The sequence below is a fragment of the Chenopodium album genome, chromosome 22 (assembly GCF_948465745.1).
Source record: "Chenopodium album chromosome 22, dcCheAlbu1.1, whole genome shotgun sequence".
Classification (NCBI taxonomy): domain Eukaryota; kingdom Viridiplantae; phylum Streptophyta; class Magnoliopsida; order Caryophyllales; family Amaranthaceae; genus Chenopodium; species Chenopodium album.
This window is the reverse complement of record NC_137855.1, coordinates 468,940-493,492: the sequence shown is the minus strand read 5'-3', so window position 1 is coordinate 493,492 and position 24,553 is coordinate 468,940. Positions and strand designations below refer to the sequence as shown.

Here is a 24,553-nt window from a genome sequence, read left to right as displayed (position 1 = left end):
AGGTTAAAGTGGGTTACAGGCTTATAGCATAATGTACGAGATTGGCTTCTCTAAACACATCATCGTAATGACTGGTAGGATATATAATGCCTCTAACAATCATGCTAAACAAGATCCATTTTTTGTTCGAGATTTATTAAAAATAGAGGGTCTAGCTGCTTATGATGATATTGAATTGGCATCTTGTCTAATAAGTTTCGTGGTTAATATGTTACATTATAATCTTGATGTTGCTCGAGTAGAACTTTCTAATTATTACCGAAATTTGTCAAACTAATGAGATAATAAAAACCGATAGTTAGCATTAATAATTGACAATTTTGTAAGTATCGGGTTTACTTTCCTCCTCCCCTATGTTGAAGAACCTCCACGCTAAAGCTCCTCCATCAAAACGCTTCCACTAAAAGCAACCATTTTCACCACCAAAGAAAATCTTACTACAAATGGAGACATAAACACACAATGATAACCTCAAAGGAAAAAGGTTTGTCCTTTTCCTTTATTGAAAAGTGATCTTGAGCTTTGGTACCTTCATTGAACCTCTTCCAAATTAAATTACTAATATGGAGGTCAAATAATAGATATGTAGGAGAATTAATGGAATATCGCAACCTACAAATTATGATTTTATCCATTACTTATAGCATGAAAAGACAAGTAATCTTTTATATACATGTGGTAATTTGGAAGTACTTTTTTATGAAGTCATTTTCACAAATAATTAAATTAAAGCTGAATCTCAACTCGTGAAATGAAAATGTAAATTTACTTTGTAGTAAATTATGATTTAATTACTACACATTTATAGATAATTACTACATAATATTATGTATTTATATTTGACAGATTAAATTACATCTATAAACTAATTTTATTAAATAACTAGGGATTCTTACGCGCGCGTTGCGCGCAGATGGCTAGCCTTTTAAGGAGAATTATGATTGGTACGGTGGTGTTTATGTCTTAAACATATTTGCATGGTATTTTATTATATTTATTTGCATATTATTTTATTTTTTTGACACAATTTGCATATTAATTTTTAAGTACTTATTGATGAGACGAATTAAAGTTAAACAAGTCATCATATAATTAAATATTTTTTAAATAATGGAGAGTCTATAAAATGCTTTAAATATTGAAATAAATACCAATAATTAATCAATTTTGATGATTCAACAGACGTAAAAGGCTTTTGAATTCAATGGGGGTAAATATGTAAAAGAACTATTCATAAGAGTATTCTCCCACTTTTTATAAGGTAGGGATTTATCATATATATAATATACGTGCATTAAAAAATACAATAAGATACCATGCAAATACTGATGGTATCCAGGCAAATTCAATGGGTGGCTTGCCCTGAATACTGATGGTGCGGCTAAGGGGTCTCCAGGCCTTGCAGGTGGTGGGGGTCTATTGCGTGACTACTCTGGCAAGCTTGCTTATGGTTTTTCTCTCAAAATTGGAGCTTGTAATGCTTTTATGGCAGAGGTCAAAGCTCTTGAATATGGCTTACTTCTGGCTGGCAGAATGCATGCAAATAAAATTCAAGTTCAATTGGATAGTCAGGCTCTAGTCCAAGTCTTGAATAATGCTGTGACCTATACTGGAGAATGTGTGCATATCGTCACTAGGTGCAAGCAAATGCTCGAAGACACTAAATGGCAGACTGAAGTTCTTCATATTTATCAAGATGCAAATAGAGCTGCGGATTGGCTAGATAATCATGGTGTTTCTCAGAACAACCCAATCGAGTTGATTCAATTCCCCCATATAGCTTTAGGGCGTATTTTATATGATGATGTTGTAGGGGTGGCTTTGCCACGGCTTGTTCCGACTTAGTTTTGCTTTGTTTGTTTTTTTCCCGAGGCTTTGCCTCTCATTTGCACCAAAAAAAATGCAATAAAAGATCATATCATATCACTTGGAATTACTAGATAATCAAGATTTGACATGTTGGCTTAACGTGAACTTGATTGAAAAGACATTGAAATCTACCACCGTTTTAGAATGAATTTCTTTCAGTTAATAAATAAACTTAATTGAATTTTTTTTGATCCATATGTGCATATAATGTAGATACGGTGTGAATGTGTTGGGAAATTTTTTCAGTTAATAAATGAAAATTTAATTTCTAGTCTAATTACCTATTTAATTACAAATTAGATGAGCAAAGTTTTAGTCATAATTATTAACCTAGGTTAGATTATTAGGATTATAATGAATTTTCTTTGACAAATCTGTAGTTTTATTATTTTCATTTCTTGGGATTATAGGTTTATACGAAACTAATTTATTGATGAATTATATTTATGTAAATATATTTGTTGTTTATTACGGAGAAATAATTAATTAATGAAAAGAGCAATAGCATAATTAAATTGTTTTTAAAAAATCAATATTTTCATTGGCTAATATATTGATTTTCTTTATCGTGACTTAATTTCCTAAATTAAAGGATGAATGGTAAGATAATAGATAACAAAGACAACTGATATATAACAAGGTTTATTTGGGTGTGGCTTCTTATGTGCTTGTATGTGATTGAATGCCTAATACAAGTATATATAGTTGAAGATGGTGGGTGAAAGACATGACTAGAAGATTGTAGATCATATTTTACCATTCTTGTAGATTCAATGTTGTAGAAAATTCATGATCCACAACTTCTATATATTTTACAAAAGATAATTTTAAATAATCAAGCACATGCATTAACCTACCTTGATACGTACGGAAACTTGTAGAACTGATATACTATATCAAAACACTGGATTACTTGCTCTATTTTACACCATTTGTGAAAGTGAGTGATAACTAACTCAAGTGGTTAGAGCTTCCCTCTTGGCTCCAGAGGATCTTGAGATCGATTCTCATAATTTGCCTTTTAATTCTAGAGTAATAGACACACTGTGACTTTGTTTACTATCCATTTACTTTGTGATGATATACTATTTTTATTAAATCATAATATTTAATTATTTAAATTTATGGTGAAATGTGATGAATTTGGTTGTATAAATTGTTTTGGAATAGAGGTAGCATTTCATAATGATTCATCTTTTCTTAAAAAAAAACAATGCATCTATTAATAAGCTAAGGAAATAAAGTATAATTTACACTTTATAGTTAATGTCATCTAATACGACAATATCCATATCTTACTCAACCCCTTTTAGATGTAAGTCATGTAACCTATGCACGTGCACAACACTCAATAATTATTGAAAGGGTCTCATATACATATACGTAGTACATATCTAACAATACTACTATAATACATTGCACAACTAAAACAAACACAGTACTACAAAGTACAAAGTATACATACTCGTAAATAGCTTACTGATAAAGTGCACGTGTCAATGAATCAAAGGTGCTTGAAATAACCAAATTTTAATCCTAATTGCACAAATAACTCCATAATAATTGAAACACCACCAAGGCACTAACGACTAACCCATACTTAATCCCAGAACTCCATATTCCAGCACTAGCAATAGCAGCAAAGCTCTTCAAAATTCAAACTTCCCCGCCTTTAAAAACCAAAACAATTCCCCTTGAAAAACCCGCACACCCATAATCCCCGATCTCTTTCATTATTTTATTTCACTATTCCAAAATTTTCGACAATTTCCCGCTTCAATCCGTTCACTCTCTCTCTCTATCCAACTCCATATATAATATTATAAACCCTTCTCTTTCAATTCTCCTCTTTTCACCTTCGCCGCCACCTCTCTCTCTCTCTTTCCTCACTTTCTCTCTCCTCCAACTTTCTCTCTCCTCACTTTCTCTCTCATCGATCAACAATGCCGAAGCGTAAGTCAGCGAAGAAGAAGCCTGCTTCGTCTTCTACGTATGCTTCGGGCTGTTCGAAGAAGCAGAAGGTGGAGGTGGTTGAGAAGGTTGTCAAAAATGAGAGTTCTGAGGTTAGCATTCCTGTTGATGAAGAGGTCGTTGAAGAGATTGTTGAATCTCCGACCAATTCTGCCCGGAAAAATTCCCGGAAATCGGTTAAAAATGAGGAGTCGGATTGTAGATTCCTCGGAGATCCGCTTCCCGCCGATGAAGCCAAGCTTCGTTGGCCTCATCGTTATTCTGCTAAGGTTTTCCTTTTTTTCTGTAATTCTCCAGATTTATGGTTGATTTTTTGTAATTTTTTTTTATTTATTTTTGGTTGTTTTTTTGATGATCAGGTGGAACAAGGAGCAAAGAAATCGAAAACGTAAGATAAAAAAATTTGAGTGATTTTGTTGTTTGTTGTTGTTTATCTGTGTTAGTTTGGGTGAAAATGACGGAAGAAATTGAAGTTTTGACATGAATTATTGTAATTTATTGCAGTTCTGACGATGATGATGATGAGCTAATTCCAGCAAAGTGTCATTATTTGAAGGCTGAGGTTGATGGTTCTAAGATATTTGAGTTGAATGATAACGCTCATGTTCAGGTTATGCCCTAATTGTGTCCTTGTTTAGTGTAATTTGGTGTTGTTAAGCATGAAAGGTGTATAAAAATGAAGGGTTTATGGTAGTATTTATAATTTGGATGATTGATGATTTTAATGAGATTATTGCAAGGTTTGGTTTTACTTGAAAATCTTAAGAGTGTCGCTTGTGATTAAATGAGATTAAGTGAGTGTACAAATTAAGTGTCATGATTTTGAAGAGTGTACACATTTTTAATTTGATGTGAAGTATTCAATGTTATTGTTTGAAAGATTATGTATGCTCTATGGTTGATCACTATGAATTTTTAGTTGTTAACATTTAAAAATCTTGTGCGAAGCTCTATATAAGGGAGCAATCATTAGTATATAGGTAAAGTTGACTGGGAAATCTATGATTATGAAGAGTCTACACGACTACACGATATTAAATCTGCTGCTTAGTATTTAATGTTATTGATCAAAAGATTGTGTTTAATGGTTTATTTTTAATTATGTAACACAAGTGTTCATAATCTCTTATGGAGCAACAACGCTATATGAGAGTGCAAGCATAAGCATCTACGTAAATTGACTCCTTTGATTAGGATTACCTATATATATGGAAAGCTGTTTGCAAATTTGTTATTCATCAAGCCCTAAATTTAGTGAAATACTGCTGGATACGGTTTAAAGCTATCTTTGTAACCTAGCTAAACTATTAAATTTTGTGTTCAGTCTGAAGATGGTAAACCACCATACATTTGTAAGATTCTTGAAATGTTCGAGGGGGTTGATGGCTTGCTGTATTTCAGGGCACAATGGTATTACAGATCAGTGGACACTGTAAGTGTAAAGACTCAGAAATTTCTCTAATGCTTATGTAGGCATGCTTACCTATATTATCATAAAACTTCTTATTAATTCTGTATTGCCTTTATCTTAAAATGTTTAGGTTATGAAAGGGAGTATTACTCTAAGGGAGGCAAAGCGTGTGTTTGCTTCAGAAATCATGGATGATAATCCATTGGACTGTCTTCTTGAAAAAATTAACATTGTCAGGGTTACTCCCAATGTAAGTTTCCTGAATGATCCTTCCTTGAAACATGAGTTTTATTACTAACCTTTTGGAAACATTTCTAAAAATCTGCTTTAACTTGATGGCAGTTAGATGTTGATTCAAAATTGTCAGCAATCCCAGAATGCGATTATTATTATGATATGAAGTACTTGCTACCCTACTCCACATATATAATACCACCAGCTGGTATGTCAATGAGCTTTAATGTTTTTGTGAAATGCTAGCCTGGACACACCTAAGAATCTGACCCTTACTTCCATACAGAAACTGCTAGTCCTGGAAGTGAATCACAGTCAACTATTTCAAGTGAAAAGGAGGTCAATGGAGCAGTTTGTGATGCGAAGTCTGATTCTGATGAGCCTACTCAAGGGAATGAGTCACGCAATTCAGAAATAACTGTATTAGATCTCTACTGTGGGTGTGGTGCAATGTCTACTGGTTTATGCCTGGGTGCTAACTTGCATGGGTCTAACCTTGTAACGGTTAGTGGATCTTTTGATTTGATGTTCTTTGTGATATACAGTATGTAGGCTGCTAATGGCTTTTTTGTTTGAACAGAGGTGGGCCGTTGATGTCAATCAATTTGCATGTCAGAGTCTAGCACTCAATCATCCGGAAACCAATGTAATGCATGCTATTATTACTTATGATTATAATTGTTGTTGTTGCTGCTCTTATTGTTTCCAGACAGTAGAGTTGAAGCTTACTGGTCTTAAACACTCTTTTATTAAATCATGTGCCTTTTAAACACAGGTGCGAAATGAGTCTGTTGGTGACTTTTTGACCTTGCTTAAAGAGTGGCCAAAGATATGTGCATCCTTTGGCTTGATTCAAAGTGAAACCACACATGAAATAATTGATTCAATGGTTGATGAGGATGATGACAATGCTGAGGATGATGCCAATGAAGATGATAATCCGGATGATGAAGAAGTATTTGAAGTTGAAAAAGTTCTTGGGATTTGTTATGGTGATCCCAAAGACTGTGATAAACAAGGGCTTTACTTCAAGGTATTGTGTGCTTGAAATGAGAAGTTAGTTAATTTTTTTTCAACTTAGCTAAAGGGCATGCATTTAAATTTGAAATGATCAAACATAATTTGTGGTTGGGTATTTACCCCCCTCTATTTCTTTTTCACTACAATATTTTAACTTGTCTTTATTTCTTACAAGTATCATTCTTGTATTGTTAATATCTTCAAGTAAATACAAAAATTACAACAATACATTAAGTCATTAATTAGTTAATTTTAGATCTCCCTTGGCAATTATGACTCTCCATTGGTGCGAGAGTAGCATACAATGGCATTAAGCAATCTTTCTGCTGATGATATATAAATGCTGTTATTCAAGAAATCTTTACCATATATGTAAGCATCTTAGGTGACATTGGTTAAAAAATTATAGGAGCAACCATTTCTTATAAAAAAGTGAAATATGTTTGTAAAAAATATGCAAACACTAAGAAGCTAGTTAATTGATGATGCATGTTGCGTCTATGGATAAGGAAACTTGGTTGTAATGTTGGTTCTGGCTGTTGTGCTATAAGCTCATGATTAAATTTCCTTCCCAAAATCAATAGGTCCGTTGGAAGGGATATGGAGAGAAGGATGACACCTGGGAACCTTTGGAGGGGCTAAGGTAAGAAATCTGATTTGCTTTGCAATTGTAGTTTCAGATGTAGATCATTTCTAAAAGACTTCTTGAACCAGCAATTGTCGTGAGAAGATTGGAGAATTTGTGAAGAATGGATACAAGGAAAAAATTCTGCCTTTCCCGGTAAGCTAAATCAGTCTTTATCAGCTGCTGCAGTCCATTCTTAAAATCGGGACTTACTATTTCTCATTTATAATGTTTTGTAGGGTGATGTTGATGTTGTATGTGGTGGACCTCCATGCCAAGGCATAAGCGGATTCAATCGGTTTAGAAATGCTGAAAATCCACTTGCTGACCCTAAAAATGAACAGCTTGTAGTTTACATGGATGTTGTAAACTATTTGAAGCCAAAATATGCACTGATGGAGAATGTTGTTGACTTGGTTAAGTTCTCTAAGGGCTTTTTGGGGAGATATGCTCTTGGGAGGTTAGTTGATATGAATTATCAAGCACGAATGGGAATGATGGCTGCTGGTGCTTATGGACTACCCCAGTTTCGTATGCGTGTTTTTATATGGGGTGCTCAGCCTTCAGAGGTAAGGTTTTTATGGTATATTGTTTAATTACTTAGGTTGCATGTGTAGTATCCATGCTTTGGTTAACATGCATACCACATCATACAGTATCATCATATCTTTAAATCCTGAGCTCCTTGCCTACTGATAATTGAACCATTTAGCTTGTGCTTGGTTTGAAAGGAATGTTTTATTTAGCTCAAAAGCCAATCAAGGGATATGGTTCCCAACTTCCCGTATATGAATGATTCATGTTGTAAACTGCATTAAACTAGCCATGGATTTTTTTTCTCTTTTTTAGGTTCTTTATATACTGAAGAATTGGGTAATCACATGGTGAACTTTTTTGTAATAAGGAAATACAATATGTAGACGTTGGTTTCTTATCTTTTATTTACTCAAGACTTAATGGAACTCTAGCTTTGAGCTCTTTATATAATTACTTGTGCATGGGATTTATCAGTTCGGATTTTTGTTTTTTAAAAATCTTTTGCATTAATTTCCAAATTTTCCATAGAAGTTAACTCTCTAAACAAGGAATTAGGTTTTGATTTATTAGTAGATATCTTATTTGAACTTGAATTCGTTCCACTAAATGATGTGAATGAGTTTTTTTTATGTCATAATGTTATAAAGCTCCAAAAGTCATAATTGTCTCTTTCCTGGTCTAGCCATTGCTGCTTGTTAAATTCACGTTATATTTCATAGCTAATTTATTTGTTCTATACAGAAATTACCACAATATCCGCTGCCAACCCATGACCTTGTTCTAAGAGGTGTTATTCCAACTGAGTTTGAGGTATGAAATTGAATCACTGTTCCCTATTCATCTGATTCACACTATAGTCTCGATAGACTGGCACATTGATTCACACAATACAGTATCGAAAGACTGACAATGTCTGATGTATATTGTAGATAAATACAGTTGCTTATAATGAGGGACATACTGTTCAATTAGAGAACAAACTTTTTCTTGGCGATGCTATCTCTGATATGCCGGAGGTAAGTGATTGAGAGTTCTCTGAGTATGTCAGATTTCTGTGGTGGTTTATTCTATCTTTTACGTTCCAAATTGTCAATTTTGTGGTCTATATTATTTTGTCATGGCAATGCAGGTAACCAATGCTGAGAGTCGTGATGAGATACCATATAGCTGTCCCCCAAAAACAGAGTTTCAGCGCTTCATTAGAATGACAAAGGATGGTAATTATCTGAGTTTTGATTTCTTTTTGACGGTCTTGTCTATTTTGGACCATTGTTGTAATGGTATGATGTAGCGAAATCTGTTTGCCAACTCACTTTTTGAGATCATGTCCCTCTTATGTTGCAGCTATGCTTGGTTCTAGAAATGGCTCAGAGTTTATATCCAAACTCTATGACCACCGGCCCCTTAACTTGAATGTTGATGATTACCAGAGGGCTTGTCGGATTCCTAAGAAAAAGGTAATAATCATATTTTACTTGACTACTTGCTTCTTTTCCACTTGGGTGTTGGATTTAATAAGTGTCTTTTTGCTCAGGGAGCAAACTTTCGAGATCTACCAGGAGTGCGTGTTCGTTCTGATAACAAGGTAGAATGGGATCCTGATGTTGAGAGGGAATATTTACCCTCGAAGAAACCCTTGGTAAGCTTTGATCCCTTATTTATTTTGCACCAAGACTGCATAAACCTTATACTAGATAATATGCCTTAGTGCCTTGGCAATAGTATAATTAGTATCATGGAGTCATGGACTATTGCAAGAGTAAACTAATAACACATTAACTAAAGTAAATTTTATATTGTTGTTGATCTTCTCCACTATCTTCGCCATTATGTGTGGAATCACTGTTTAGTGTTTACTTGTTATCTTCATCACATCAGTAATTTGTTGAAAAGCATTTTGATTTTATTGCTTGCTAACAGGTGCCAGATTATGCAATGACCTTTGTTGGGGGGACATCTTCAAAGTAAGTGAAACTTTATTGGGTAATTCGATATACTTGTACAGTTATACATATATATTTTATTTAAATTTTACTGTAATATTTTTATCTTGAAATTACTAGGCCATTTGCAAGGCTATGGTGGGATGAGACAGTTCCTACTGTAGTTACAAGGGCAGAACCCCATAATCAGGCTGTGCTCCATCCTGTACAAGACAGAGTACTGACCATAAGAGAAAATGCTCGATTACAAGGTTTTCCAGATTATTATCAATTGAAAGGCGGGGTTAAAGACAGGTATATATCTGGTTTAGATCTTGTTTTGGTTTTTTGATTTTATGCCGAAATTAAGATATATTCGCATTGTTTCTGTTTTAGGTATATTCAAGTGGGTAATGCGGTAGCAGTTCCTGTGGCCCGTGCATTAGGTTATTCTCTGGCGTTAGCAATGGCAAGTGAGAGTTCTTTGGACGGGCCTGTGATGACTTTGCCACCCAAGTTTCCAAATATCCATGACAGGGCAGCTTCTCCAATTGTTGAAGACAACTCCTGATCATTGTATCATATATAATATGTACTAATTTATGTAGTGAACTCTTGATTATTTGGGTCACATTAGAAATCGTGAGATATGTGTAGTGTACAATTCATTTATTGGCTTGTACTAGATACTATATTATTCGAAGCCATTGATTCATCTTGGCACCTGATCATTAGACTCATTAGACTTCACAGTAATAAGAATTCAGCAATTAACTGATTGTAGTTGAGTTATTGTGTTTGCAACGTGGTTTGATAAATGAATTTGGTAATATAGCGAAAATGAGAAACCTACCTTAAGTGTAGGATGGAACAGCAGAGGGTTAAGAATTTGGCTAAATCTTATAGCGAAAATGAGAAACCTACATTAGCCTCACTAACAAAATATTGTAATGAATTATTAAATTTTGCCATCCTGAGATTCTTGACTGTCACAAGTAGTGGATTTTTGGAATTTTGGATTTAATGTAAATTCAAGTAAGCTTTTTTTGTATGTAAGAAGTTATAATTTGAAATTTTTAACACCTTGTATGAAAAAGAGATGAATTTCACCCTATACGATGTGAAAATGCAATGAATTTGTTATACTGTAATTAAGTTGATGTCTAATACTACTGGTTCTTTCCTACTCCAATGCTTGTGCCATTGTTGCAATTAATTTGGGATAGAGAGAGTGATGTTATAAGTTCAATTAATTTGGACAAAATGAATACCAAACAAGGCAGATATCAGTAACAGACTAACAGATGATAACATTTCCATTTCATACCATTAAGAATTTCATAAAATAATCATAATTATATCAGCACATCACTCAATCAATTGTACATCAGTTCAAAAACCAACAAAAGTAGCATTACAAAAAAAGCAAAAAAACTCTTACAAATGGAGCAATTTCACTATAACATCTCAAATTGAGCTAAGATTTTGATCTGAAGGGAAATGGTGGCAACCGCAGCACTGCTTGTTCAGCTTGAGTTGGGTCTGAACTCCATAACTACAAATTACAATTGAACAAATAACGTGTTAGGCACATAACATTTTTTATAAAGTCTCAAGGGCGGTACTCAAAACCCGAGATCAAATCCCGACTACATTAAAGAATGAAAAAAAGAAAAAGAGAGAGAATTTTTACAGGGTCTTGAAGAACAGGCTTGGTGTCATCTTTTGCAACGACATAAGGAAGTTTTTCAGTCTCCTTCTGCTTCTCCTTCTCTCTCTTCGCACCCACTTCCATTTTCTCTCTGATTTGCAAGAATATTCAACTGGGATTTTAGGGTTTTTGTTTTATCAAATTTGGAATTTAAATTGTTTGCCTCTTTTTTATGCGGTGGCTTTTTGGTCATTTCGAAAGTACTTAATTTTTCACTTTCCTAAGTTTTTCGTTTTAATAAATTTTTAATTTTGGTTTTAAAGGTTTAAACTTTTCTTGGCAGTGGTGGACTAGTGGTATGTGAAAGGTTGAATAAAGCTTGCACGGTACATGTTTGATAAAATGCCTCATAGAAAAATTTGTTCCTTGTTGTATCTCTTGTTGCTTCTAAAGTAGTTGCATACTTGCATTTAAAAATGTTATGTAGATGCCTAAATTAGACAATAGGTACTATGGATATGTCATAAGTTACACATTTGAAATCAACGACATGTTATTTATGATGCTATATGAATATTCAAAATGATACGGAAAACGGAAAAAAACACGTTTTATTGTACGCATGCCTACAGAATGTGATGCTTTAAAAAAAACGTCGGGTGTACTTAAAGAGCTAGATATACGATGATATGTGTTAGAATATGTCAATGATTTGTTGATCATCATAGGTACAAGTTTTGACTCTTTTCATTTTCTGCCCTGCTATCAGATTGTAGTAATTCAAATTTGGCATTCACAACTCACAAGGGAAATAATGTACGGAGTATCATGATTAGATGATTAAAGTTTGTTTATCATGTCAAATAATGTTACATCACTCTGATTCCTAGGTGGATATCAGAATATGTTTTTTTTTTTATTATTATTATTATTATTATTTTTTTTTTTTATCACTCTGATTAAAGTTTTTTTTTTTTTTTTCTTTTTCTTTTACCAATGTTAAATCATCCAAGCTAATACTACACTGTAACCTGTAGAAAAAGGAGATTCTTAATCTAGATTTAAGGTGCAAGAGAGCTACTGCTTGAACTAATCATCATGATCATGATGCTAGTTCTGTTCTCGTTGCTTGCTAATCTATCACCTACTCTGGCGACTTGTAGCTCATTATTCCCTGGTAATTGTCAAAGAACTGATAAATTCAAATGCGGCTAAATAAGCTCATATAACTTCAGTGATGGGCCAATTAAGAATGAAACTGTAGTCAGCGAATTGGATGATATGATGAAGTGTTTTAAACGTGTTCATTTAGTTGATAAAGTGTTAAGCTTGTTCTTTCGGACTAGCTTAGAAAAGGGACAATAAGTTTAGATAAGGTACATATAAGTCTAAAGAACGACCACTTGTGAACATTTTACCGTGTTTTAGTTGAAAACTCATAATACGTATTACATATAGAGGTATTAGCAGTTGCCTATTACAAGTATGTTACAAAAAGTAATGGGTTATTCGCGTACAAATAAGTGCGATTTTTCACCTTAACTTTTTTACATATGAACCATGCTTATGCTTATTCCGCTTTTGACGGAGTGTCACATTGTCACCCTTAAATTTCCTTATTGCATTCTGTAGTTCTTTTTTTGGTTTAAATTACTGCATGTCACATGGCGTTTCCTTTGTTTTTATTAGGAATGCATGCATAAATTTGTACTAAGTTGCTATATAAATCTCCACTACATTTGTTTTTTTTACAGGACTAGTCAGAGAACAATCCAGAAAATGGAATCATTTGTACAAAAAAAACAGCCATACAAGTCACTATTTTTGCTTAAAAAGTTGAGATGTATCCCATCACAAATTGAAGAGGTACTACTATACTTTTTATCCTAAGCTACATTTTCTACTCCACCCAAAAAAAAAAAAGAAGGATAAGAAACAATGGCTTTTTCCCTAAGATCAAACATGGGAGTATCAGAGAATTGGGTACTAATGACATTTATGCTTCTGTTATGTGGCTTATTTGGTTACATAATCTATGATGCAGTGATAGTTACTGCAGCAGAGCTGTTGCAGCGTTTGCTGATGATCTCTCCTCTTCTGATAATTATTGCAGTCCACTGGCTTTCAACAATGCCATCGTCGAGCTGCCTAAGCTTCCTCTTGCCAGGGTCCAACCCGGGTGACATTCATCGGGCTGGTGGTTCACCATGGGGTGTTGCAGTTGTTTTGGTCATAATCTTTGTTCTGATCTCATATCAACCTTCCTTACAAAGCATTATATCATAGGGATGGTTCGCGACAAGGTCAGTAGCTCAGTGTATATGAACGGAATATTCAGTGCAAGGGTCTTTTATGCTGTAGGAAAATGAGGTTAGCTGATGATTTTAGAACTCAACATTTCAACATTGTTCTGCTCCATATATATTTGATGAATTTGTTGGTGAGACATTTGTAATGCTATTCGAATTTCGCTTTGAGGGAATTTAGTTTAAGTATTACTAGTATAAAGTTGAAGTGCTGTGTGCCTGTGTTTTGGTACAACGGCCAATTGTTTAAGCATGAACTTTCAGGGCCTTGATATTATGTGGTTTGTATTATGTACTGGTATGAATAATACTAGATTAGTAAATGTTACTCGCTCAGTCCCTTTTTGTTTGCAAGTTTTTAAATATTTGATTCACGTAAAATGGATAAAATAGTCATTTTAAAAGATTAAACCTTTGGCAAATAGCCAAAACCACATCACGGCCCTTACCTAATTACCTAAATCTAATACTCTGATTTTCTTCAGATAGCAGCAGTTGGTCCCTGAGGCTGAAGTTATTTGTATTGTATCTAAAATGCAGAAAGAGGAGAAACATAAACATTAATTGGTTGAGATGAATCATTAGTGATCTTGGATTCTTGGGCTAGTAACTTGTACTTTGAATTGGCAATAATTCTTCACACCCATAATTGATTGGATTGGGTGATAACACAGTTGAAAAGTAGCCCATTTTTTTGTTCAAAAGTAGTCTTTATTACAAGCTTCGACAATTTAAGGGCCAAATCTCGTACGTAGTACATCCAATGTTGTCTTCTAATAGTATTATTTTCCATGATCTTCTAAATTATGGAAGTAACAAGGGTTTACCATTTTTGAATTAGATGTGTTGCATATCAAGCTATAATGTCTTTTTTTTTTTCTACGATATACTATTAGACTATTACGGAGTAGTATTTAGAGATGCATACTAACCATCAGGTGTCTAACCTTAGCTACATAAGTACATAACCAGCACTAGAGCAATGTATTACGTATATTCAATTCACAAACTTTTAAATAAATCGGATGTACAATAAATATTGTACATCCGTTATAAAGTTACCCCTAAAATAAGCAAAAGTTACCCTAATATGGATAAATGTTACCCTAACATAAATAAATGTTATTAAGTATTTATACTTTATTGATAAAAGTTACCCAAAAATTGTAAAAGTGACCCTAAATTTGATAAAAAGTGACCCCCGATGTACAGTAAACTACTGTACACCGGATGTATACAAAAGTTATTGTATTCAATTTAAGGGTTGATCATACATTTTCTTTTTCAAGCAAAGGTTGGTTATATACTTCAATGGAGATCAATCATATATTCATATATGCATGTGTGAATTGGTTTTGTTAATCTTGTGTAGTGGTAAGTATCAGGTAATCTATCTATCTATTAACTTATACTAAAAGCGAATAACCAATGACACTTATCATTACCCTTTACCCGTCTTTTTGGCTTTTTTTTTTTTTTTTTTTTGGTAAAATCTTTAAGTTAACTATTTATACCATTTTCTTTCATATTTCATACATATCTAAATGAAATATTTCTACATATCTTTTATATACTTTATATTTTATTACATTTTTGTCAAAAATATTTAACAGCCGTGAAACTAATTTCCTAAAAAAAATTATGTATCATGTCAACTTGTCAAGCCTTTCTTATTCAGTTTCATACTTTGTACTTGTACTAACCTCTGAAAGTTGGGCCTTGGCCCATTGTGTATTTCTTTTATTTCCAAAAACATGGACTATGGACTTACAGAGTACCTACTACAAATACTTCGATTATCATATGTTCTAACTTCAATGTACAAAACTAGTTCTAGGCTCAATTTAAGTATCTGTTAATTATCTATACTAAATACTACGAGCTTTAAAGTTTTGCCTTAAACTTTGCTAAAACGCTATTTAAGTAATAACAAGACATTCTTATTCAACTTGCATAGAATAAAGATTTAAGAAATTTAAACTAAATGGGAGATTATGAAAGATAGAGGGAATACATTAGAAAACCTAACATAAAATGTTTCCTTTAATATTAATATAAAGACTATTAGATTATAGACACGATGAGTCAACCCAAAACGTAATAGTAAATACAATATAATTGAACTTATATTTACTATTTAATTGGAGAGAGGTAGTATTATCAAATATTATGTGATGTGATAATTGGTTGATGGGTGCATGGGTCCTATGAAGTTGTTATCAAATGATTTATTGGCCAGTTACAATAATTATGTGTATAAAGGTAGATTAATTCATATGATATGATATGGGCATGTGCTTTTCTTCTTTCATTGTTACAAAGATAACAAGGGGACACGAGGACCATACATGACATCAAAGGGTTGAATGGTTTATCATGCTAACATAAATTTGCATTACATCTTGTATTTTACACGAGAAACCTCATATAAGCATCATAGTTACGTTTTTTAAAATGAGACTCATTTTCAATAAAATATAAAATAGCCAAACAAGTTAATGAATATCATTATGGTTTACCATTTACATAGTGAAAGGATACTTGGAAATTTATTACATTAGATCATTTCATGAAAGTTTTATGAAATAAATTTTAAATGGTATTTTTTTGTGTAATAATGCAAAGTTATAAGTTATCATTAGAGTATTATTTACCTCATTGGTACTGTTATATCTCACGTTGGTGTATCATTATTATTTACCATTTACATATTAATTTGTGTATCTTTTATAAAATAATTGTATGTACAATTATAAAGCTTCAAAATACCATTACACCACTAAAGTATCTTTACATACGTAGTTAATGGCAAGCGAAGTACCTAATAGCCTTTGCACATACAAAAAAAAAAAAGTGCCTAATAGTATACAACTAAATTAAAAATTGACACGTGTTTGCCAATGATACATCAGATATAATTTTCAAGTAGACAAATGATATTCCAAAAAAAAAAAGAAAAAAAAAAAAAAAGACAAATGATAGGAGCAGTTGATGAAAAAGTTGAATTCTTGTTATCCAGAAAAATAAGGAAAGAATAATTGAGTTGGATGGGGATAATTCTTTAGCGTTCAATCTAATCATTCAATTAGTGTCACCCGTCGCTGGATTTGGAGCAATAAGCAAAAATAAACAACTGTCTTTGTCTTCCCTTTTTTTTTTTAAAAAAAAAAAAAAAACAATTTCTAAAACTCAAAATACTTGTATAATTACGCCAATTACGCCATATATATATATATATTTTTTTAATAGTGTGGGCCCATTGTATTCCAAACCCAGCCCATGAACTTCGTTCTTGGACTAATTTGACCCACATATATTCTAGGATCTGTCCAAATAATTTCTTTCCTTGAAAGAGTAGATTATGGATAGAATTGAAAATGATATGTTAATTTTGAATAATTGGTAAATAATACTCCTATACTTTGGTAAATAATTTACTGCATAACACCAAAGGTAACTTTTTTTTTTTTTTTTTTTTTTTTTTTTTTGAATAAACACACCAAAGGTAACTTTAGAAATAAAATATATGATCCAAATTTCATTGGAATAATTATCGTCAAAAAGTTTATCAATACACTATCTCAATTTTTTTTTCCCCAGAAAAAAGGTATTTATCAATTTATAATATTACCAATATTCTTTTATCGATTCAAAATATCTTTCATTTTTCTTCTTTTCTTATTTATACCCAAATTCATTAAAAGACATTCTTAGTTTCTACCTTGTGAATCTAATTTATAATTCAAATAAGTCGTCTAAATTGCAAAAATGTTGAAAATAAGAGTGGGAATTGGGACCATTTCGTTTGTTTTTCATAGCCTACCCTTTTTATTTTTTCTTAATGAGTTGTGAACCTATCATAATATTATGCCCAACTTTTTTTTAGTAGTGCTAATGCCTTTTTCATTTGTGCAATTCCCCAAAGTAAATATGGATAATATTCACATAAATATAAGTGGTGCATTATTGTTTAAAGATACAAGCATAAATAAAGATGATACTCTCATCAAATGTATTACAAATCAACAAAGAACCCAAAAGGTGATTATATTGATGAATAGATTTTAAGTATCTCATGATTATGAATATCTTGAATGATATAAATCTAAAGAATGATTATCTTGCTGATTAGGATTTAAAAGTGCATTTCTACATTTTCATTTTAAGAATACATTTTAAAATCTTCAACCATTAACCTTTAACTACATGTATAATAGTTGTATATCGTTCATAAAATTTTACATTCAATTTCTTTGTATCTCTTTCTTATCTTACACTACGAGACACGTGCCATTAATCTCTTAATTTTTTTTTACCTTATCACATAATGTGTCTTATTGCAAATAAAGTGAATAATTCGTATAAGTACTGATATTTTGGAGCAAATATCTCGATTGACATTCATATTACGCACATAACTAATTTCCAAGAATGAATAGAGTTTTTACTTTTTAACTTCCTTTTTAAAAAGAAAATCTCAAGAAAAAAAAATGTTAATTTATAAAACACAGATACGGTGTCAAATAGAGTTCTCACCTTTTACCTTCCTTTTCAACGATAAGAAAATCTCGACGCCGTGGTAAAAAAACAGATTGGCCATGGAGTCATGGTCTCATGGACCCCTCATGGTAGATGCAAATGAAGAATGAAGATACCCTATTGACTCAATTCCAACAACAACTTCTAATTAAAGGAATCCCAAATCTCCAAAAACACAAAATTAAACAAAATTTCTTTAAATTTTTTAATTACGCGTCTTCTATTATTCAAAGAGCTGTCCACCCTAAAAATCCAAATTCCAACTCACTTTCTTTTCTTCCTTCACACCTCCTAAAACCCCACCATTAATACCAACATTACCCCCTTTTTCTCTTTCTCTCTCCTCCCCTTCAATGGCGAAAACAACCACAACTACCCTCTTCATCTTCTTCTTCCTCCTTCTTTCTCTCTCCTCTGCTGACGACAAATCCGCCATGAATGACTTCTTGAAAGCCTTCGGATCATCCCCTCCTTCTGGGTGGGATTCTTCCACGGATTTCTGCAAATGGGAGGGTGTTCACTGTGATAATGGCAACAGGGTTACCTCCATTAATCTTGCTTCTAAATCTCTCAAAGCTACACTTCCTTCTTCCCTTAATACCCTTTCTCAACTCACTACTCTTTCTCTTCAAAGCAACGAATTTAGTGGCCCTTTACCTTCTTTAGCTGATCTCTCTCTTCTTCAAACTGTATATCTTGATAATAACAATTTTACTTCAATCCCATCTGGGGCTTTTTCTGGGTTGAGTTCACTTCAAACTCTTTCCCTCTCCTTTAATGAAGACCTTGCGCCATGGCAGTTTCCTACCGAGCTCACTGATTCTTCGAGTTTGGCTAGTTTCTATGTTAATAATGCGAAAATGGAAGGCCCGATTCCAGATGTATTCGAGTCGTTTCCCGGGTTGCAGAATTTGAGATTGAGCTACAATAATTTGAGTGGGTCTTTACCCGGGTCGTTAAACGGGTCTGCAATTCAGAATTTCTGGGTTAATAATCAGGTTGATGGGTTGTTGTCGGGTCCGATTGATGTTGTTTCGGGTATGACCCAATTAGCTCAGGTATGGCTTCATGCTAATTCATTTACTGGTGCAATTCCTGATTTATCTGCTTGTACTCAGATATTTGATCTTCAACTTAGGGATAATAAGTTTTCTGGGATTCTTCCACCTTCAATTGTTAGTTTGCCTAAATTGGAGAATTTTACTATTAATAATAACAATATTCAAGGGCCTCTTCCTGATTTTCCTAAGACTGTTAAAGTAGTAGAGTTGGGTAATAATCATTTTTGTAGGAATGTTACTGGGGATTGTGATCCTCAGGTTACTGCTTTGCTTCATGTTGCTGGGGCTTTAGGGTATCCAATTAAGTTAGCTGATGCTTGGATGGGTAATGATGCTTGTAATAGCTGGATTTTTGTGACCTGTGATTCGAGTGGCCACGTAGTTGCTGTTAATTTCGCGAAACAAGGGTTTTCGGGTACCATTTCCCCGGCATTTGCGAATTTGATGTCGTTGACGGAGTTGAATTTGAGTAATAATAACTTGACTGGCACTATCCCTGCCTCTTTAGCTTCCTTGCCCAAGCTTAAGAAGATTGATTTGACAAATAATGACATTAGTGGGAAGGTTCCGAGTTTTAGTCCTGGGGTGAATTTGCTCACTTCTGGGAATAAGAATATTGGGAAGGATGTTGCTCCACCTGGCTCTCCGGGTTCTGGGGGCAGCTCCTCTTCTGGCTCGGGTGGTGGGTCAAAGAATTCATCGGTTTCTGCTGGTATGGTGGTGGGTGTGGTGATTGCGGTTCTTGTTTTTGTTGTTGTTGTGATGTTTGTGCTGTACAAGTGCTATATGAAGAAGAAGCACAGGAAGTTTGGGAAGGTTCAGAATCCCGAAGCTGGGAATAATGAGATGGTGAAGACCAGTGTAGTGGGGACAACAAATGGTTATGCTGGTGTTCCAAGTGAGTTGCAGAGCCAGAGCAGTGGTGATCATGGTGATTTCCCCGTGTTTGAAGGCGGGAATGTTGCCATCTCTATCCAAGTCCTTCGGCAGGTTACAAACAATTTTAGCGAGGACAATATACTGGGACGTGGAGGATTTGGGGTTGTTTACAAAGGGGAGCTCCATGATGGGACTAAGATTGCCGTTAAGAGGATGGAAGCTACAGCTATGGGCACCAAAGGGATGAGTGAGTTTCAAGCTGAAATTGCAGTCCTTACAAAAGTTAGGCACAGGCATTTGGTTGCTCTTTTAGGTTTCTGCACCAATGGGCACGAGAGGCTTTTGGTATACGAGTACATGCCACAAGGGCACCTGGGCCAACATCTGTTTGAATGGCAAGAGCTTGGATATCCCCCTCTTACCTGGAAGCAGAGAGTTTCCATAGCTTTGGATGTGGCCAGGGGAGTTGAATATCTACACAGTTTGGCGCAAACAAGTTTCATTCACAGAGATTTGAAACCTTCTAACATCTTGCTGGGAGATGACATGAGGGCCAAGGTTGCAGATTTCGGTTTGGTAAAGAATGCTCCTGATGGAAAATATTCAGTGGAGACCCGATTGGCTGGAACATTCGGCTACCTTGCACCTGAATATGCTGGTAAGCATCTGTTCAGTTATTCTTGGTGATTTTTCTTTTTGTCATGCTATTTTAATATTGGCTAATAAGACATACTACTCTGTATTTTATGAACTTTGAATTCTTCGTGAGTTTCTTTCTCTTGCTAGGGAAGCATATTTAAACTTTGAGTAGATCCTGGAAAATTCATATACTTGTATTAACTGTGATGCAAAATTATGTGTGTAGGATTTTAAAGCATGATCTCTATTTTGCTAGGTATTACTGTCAATAGTCTCTTTTTATTTAAACTCTTGTAATTGATTTGTGGGAATCTATGATTCCATTTATTTGTTGATTATAATAATCAAACTAATTTATAGGCTACTTGGTTTGTGGGTGGATGTTAGGAGTAAAGTCATCAGCATGATATCTAATTAGACCTATTATATCCTGTGATTGGTGGGGATATCATGCGGCTTAAGTGTGAACACTGTAAAAATCTGAAAATAGCACGATGTATTGGTGAGAAGTTACAAAATATTGTATTGGTTTAGATTTTATCTCTTTAGTTTTGTGGTTTGTTTGGCTTTATAATGATACTGCACATTATGGTACATTTGTGAATCAACAAAGGCTCAATAAAACTTATAGTATGATGATAAGCTGCACTCATTTACCTGTGCCTTGAAGTTTGTGAATAAATCACAGTGGCTCACTGAACATTTGAACTGTGAATCTTTCTTTATTTGCTCTTTCTATCTTGTTGTAGAGTAGTAGATGGTTATTGCAATTCCAGAACAAAGTTCTATTGGAATATATTATTTGTTATTGAAGGGTAAACTTCATTTTGACACCCCCCCCCCCCCCCCCCGCGTTAGACTCATATCCAATCCGCATTCCATTTACGAGAAAGAAAGAATCCATAGCACTTGTAAGCAGATGTACAGATCTATTCACACACTTGTATTTGCTGTGTGTTTTTAGAACATGTGCTCGAGTATACCCCTCACTTATTGACTTAAATGACGAGGGCCTAATAATTTAAGTTATGTTTTTGGGGGTTGGCGTTCATTGCATTAGTTGCCTGCCAAGATACCTGAGCACTATCTCATATGGGTCTAGACCTGAGTTCTGGCTGGCAGATGCCTGTTACATTTAAATCTTTTTTGCTGCACTCTACTTTGTTTAATTGCAAATGTGCTTAGAGATATTACAAATTTTAGAAATGCAGTAAGGCGAAGCTCATATGAAGCAATGTAGGATTGTGGAACAGCTTAACTTGATTTCTCTAACAGTGGTTGCCTTAGCGCCTTGTGTGTTTTACTCTATTAGTCTAAGTATGTTCTTGTACAGTCGTACTACTCATGTGGTCATGCTTTAATACCAGTTATCTAAAGTTTAATCTGAGGACCCCCATGATGTAATTTCTGATCTTCTATCTTTTTCAACAGTTTGAAAGTATAAGGCTGATAGGTTTTCCAACATAATTAGCTTACATTGGAGTGATTGTCAACTTGATGTTTGCATTTTGGTAGACCCATCTGTGCTCTGAAATAAATACTAACATGTTCTGCTCTTTTTTCTCCAACAGTTACTGGGAGAGTGACCACCAAAATTGATGTCTATGCATTTGGAGTTATATTGATGGAGCTTATCACTGGTAGAAAAGCCCTTGATGAGACAATGCCAGACGAGAGATCTCATTTGGTGACATGGTTCCGCAGAATCTTGATCAACAAGGACAACATCCGAAAGTCAATTGATGCCATCCTTGACCTCGATGATGAAACCTTTGAGAGCATTTGTAGGATTGCTGAGCTGGCAGGCCATTGCACAGCCCGTGAACCACATCAGAGACCCGACATGGGACATGCCGTAAACGTGTTGGGCCCACTTGTTGAGCAGTGGAAACCTTCGAGCCAAGAGGAAGACGATTCCTATGGCATTGACCTACACATGAGTCTCCCCCAAGCTTTACAAAGATGGCAAGCCAATGAGGGCACTTCAACAATGGTCAGCGATATGTCATTCAGCAGGACACAGAACAGCATTCCATCCAAACCCTCAGGGTTTGCAGACTCATTCGACTCAATGGACTGTCGATGATCAATGCTAAAAACTTGAACAGAAAATTCTCATCAGAGCTAAAAAGCTGAAGGTAACTCCGTCTTTCAACCTCGTGGCTCACAAGATTGCAAGAGTCAGTGAAATTGTAGTTATTGGTGTCATTATTTCTTATTTTTGGTTTCTGATTTCCCATTCAGATCATGTGAGCTAACAACATTTTTTTTAGGGGTGGGTAGTTATTTTTTAGTTGAAAAATGGTGGTGGTTAAAGAATGTAAAACCACACATGGGTTTGGTATGCAAAATTGATAGTATATGTTCAATATGTAACATGAACATGGGGGTGGCATGGGTTATGGTGTGTAGTGACACAGCAAAAGTAAAGTCAGACAGTACATCCAACTTCATTTTGTATCATATTCTTTCATTCTTAATTGTTCAAATTTTATATAATTTTTTTCCCCATATTTCGTATTAATCACTAGTCAAAGACTCAATAATTTATGTAGTCAATCCAGTGATCATTTAATTAATTTATACGAATTTCTCTATTTTATCTCCGCGATTACCTAATTTTGAAAGTATGTTGATGATTCTCAATATTTTTACACAAGACAGTTAATACGGGCCGGAAATGTAAATACATGATTGAAGGGAAAAATATTAGATATGAGTTGGACATAAGCTGGAAAAAGGATTTATGCTCCTTTTGTAAATTCTGAAATCCATCTTATTAATGTCATTATCTATATGTTTTTGGTAGGTTAAAGCTGGAAAGTTAGTTTAACTTGTTGGTCTTAAAGAGAGAGAGAAAATAGACTAAAGAGAGAGCATATGTGAAGGCGGATGATAAGGGGTGGTAGGAAAGGATTTGGACTTGGTAACATGCTAGATTTGATAGTGAGCTTTCAACGTTGGTGACTTTTGTAGTTTTTTTATGCACATGTCACTTTGTGCCGATTCTCTCAAATTCTTTCTTAACTTCCCAGTTTGGTTACTTTGGTATACTTCTACTCAGGCCGTGACACTTATGACCGCTCATTTGATATGTCTAAATATCTACTCATTTATTTCATTCGAAAATAACACCATGTTCATATAATCATATGTTCGGAAAAAATGACTCATTATCTCTTTTATTATCGTTTTTACGACTTTTACCGTCATACTTTTACTTGGACCGAATAAAATAAGAGTATAATGGACTAATCAAAAGGAATTCCTATATAATTTCCGGATATAGGGAGTATATACATTGGTTCTTCCTACTTATGATTTACTAATATAGTCTTTTCTATCAAAGCTGGGTTTATTTGATCCTAAAGTCCTACAAACGAAAATGAAAGCTGGGGAAAGTAGAGGGAATAAACAAGTATTTAGCTGTACATCATTTTCTCAATTGTAAAGTGTAGATAGGAATAAATTATAAGGTGAGTGATAATGACATTATTAGTTACTTGTACTACTTTATTATTGAAATGTAAGTTGAATTGATGAAAATAGAATTTGGTCATGTTATATAATTATGCATAAGTTAGGCGCAGCTCCTTATGGCATGATGAAAAGGACCAACACACATTATTGTCTAAATTGTGCCTATAATTGCGGACACCTTGTCCAATATTTGGGACATGTACAGTATTATTTACAAGCTTATAACCAACAATTTTGTGTTCAAAATCTTAGGACTCAATATTTGGGACATGTACAGTATTAGTTACAAGCCTATAATGTTATTCACGTCTCTTTCACGGCTGAATATTAGCATATTTTGTAATGTATTCATGAACAACATTTGTGCAAACCGTCTTACCTCTTAATACAAATAACTTCATATCATAAG

The 24,553-nt window shown here is 34.0% G+C and overlaps 2 protein-coding genes and 1 long non-coding RNA gene across 3 annotated transcripts; 2 read left to right on the top strand and 1 right to left on the bottom strand.

The window, feature by feature from the left end:
• Positions 1–3,639: 3,639 nt before the first annotated feature.
• LOC145604532 (DNA (cytosine-5)-methyltransferase CMT3-like) lies at positions 3,640–10,330 on the top strand. The gene is made up of 20 exons (XM_081660421.1): positions 3,640–4,109; positions 4,200–4,228; positions 4,345–4,450; positions 5,165–5,272; positions 5,382–5,501; positions 5,594–5,693; positions 5,772–5,989; positions 6,066–6,131; positions 6,261–6,518; positions 7,090–7,148; positions 7,220–7,286; positions 7,370–7,699; positions 8,409–8,477; positions 8,597–8,683; positions 8,797–8,884; positions 9,012–9,124; positions 9,202–9,306; positions 9,588–9,631; positions 9,731–9,904; positions 9,986–10,330. Exons 1-20 carry the CDS (start codon positions 3,813–3,815, stop codon positions 10,158–10,160), a joined length of 2,613 nt encoding a protein of 870 aa, XP_081516547.1. The 5' UTR covers positions 3,640–3,812; the 3' UTR covers positions 10,161–10,330.
• Positions 10,331–10,879: 549 nt separating this feature from the next.
• Positions 10,880–11,407, bottom strand: LOC145603725 (uncharacterized). The gene is made up of 2 exons (XR_014104899.1): positions 11,283–11,407; positions 10,880–11,144 (listed from the first exon to the last, which is right to left on the bottom strand). It is a non-coding gene; the product is annotated as an uncharacterized LOC145603725 (long non-coding RNA).
• Positions 11,408–18,342: 6,935 nt separating this feature from the next.
• On the top strand, positions 18,343–23,193 carry LOC145603470 (receptor-like kinase TMK4). The gene is made up of 2 exons (XM_081659380.1): positions 18,343–20,683; positions 22,236–23,193. Exons 1-2 carry the CDS (start codon positions 18,439–18,441, stop codon positions 22,748–22,750), a joined length of 2,760 nt encoding a protein of 919 aa, XP_081515506.1. The 5' UTR covers positions 18,343–18,438; the 3' UTR covers positions 22,751–23,193.
• The last annotated feature ends 1,360 nt before the right edge of the window (positions 23,194–24,553 follow it).

Excerpts from the sequence above, each read along its gene's own strand:
- LOC145604532 (XM_081660421.1), top strand. The coding sequence starts at position 3,813 with ATGCCGAAGCGTAAGTCAGCGAAGAAGAAGCCTGCTTCGTCTTCTACG. Across the intron at positions 4,110-4,199 it reads CTCATCGTTATTCTGCTAAG|GTGGAACAAGGAGCAAAGAA; the intron begins GTTTTCCTTTTT and ends TTTGATGATCAG. Across the intron at positions 9,905-9,985 it reads AAAGGCGGGGTTAAAGACAG|GTATATTCAAGTGGGTAATG; the intron begins GTATATATCTGG and ends TTTCTGTTTTAG.
- LOC145603470 (XM_081659380.1), top strand. The coding sequence starts at position 18,439 with ATGGCGAAAACAACCACAACTACCCTCTTCATCTTCTTCTTCCTCCTT. Across the intron at positions 20,684-22,235 it reads CCTTGCACCTGAATATGCTG|TTACTGGGAGAGTGACCACC; the intron begins GTAAGCATCTGT and ends TTTCTCCAACAG.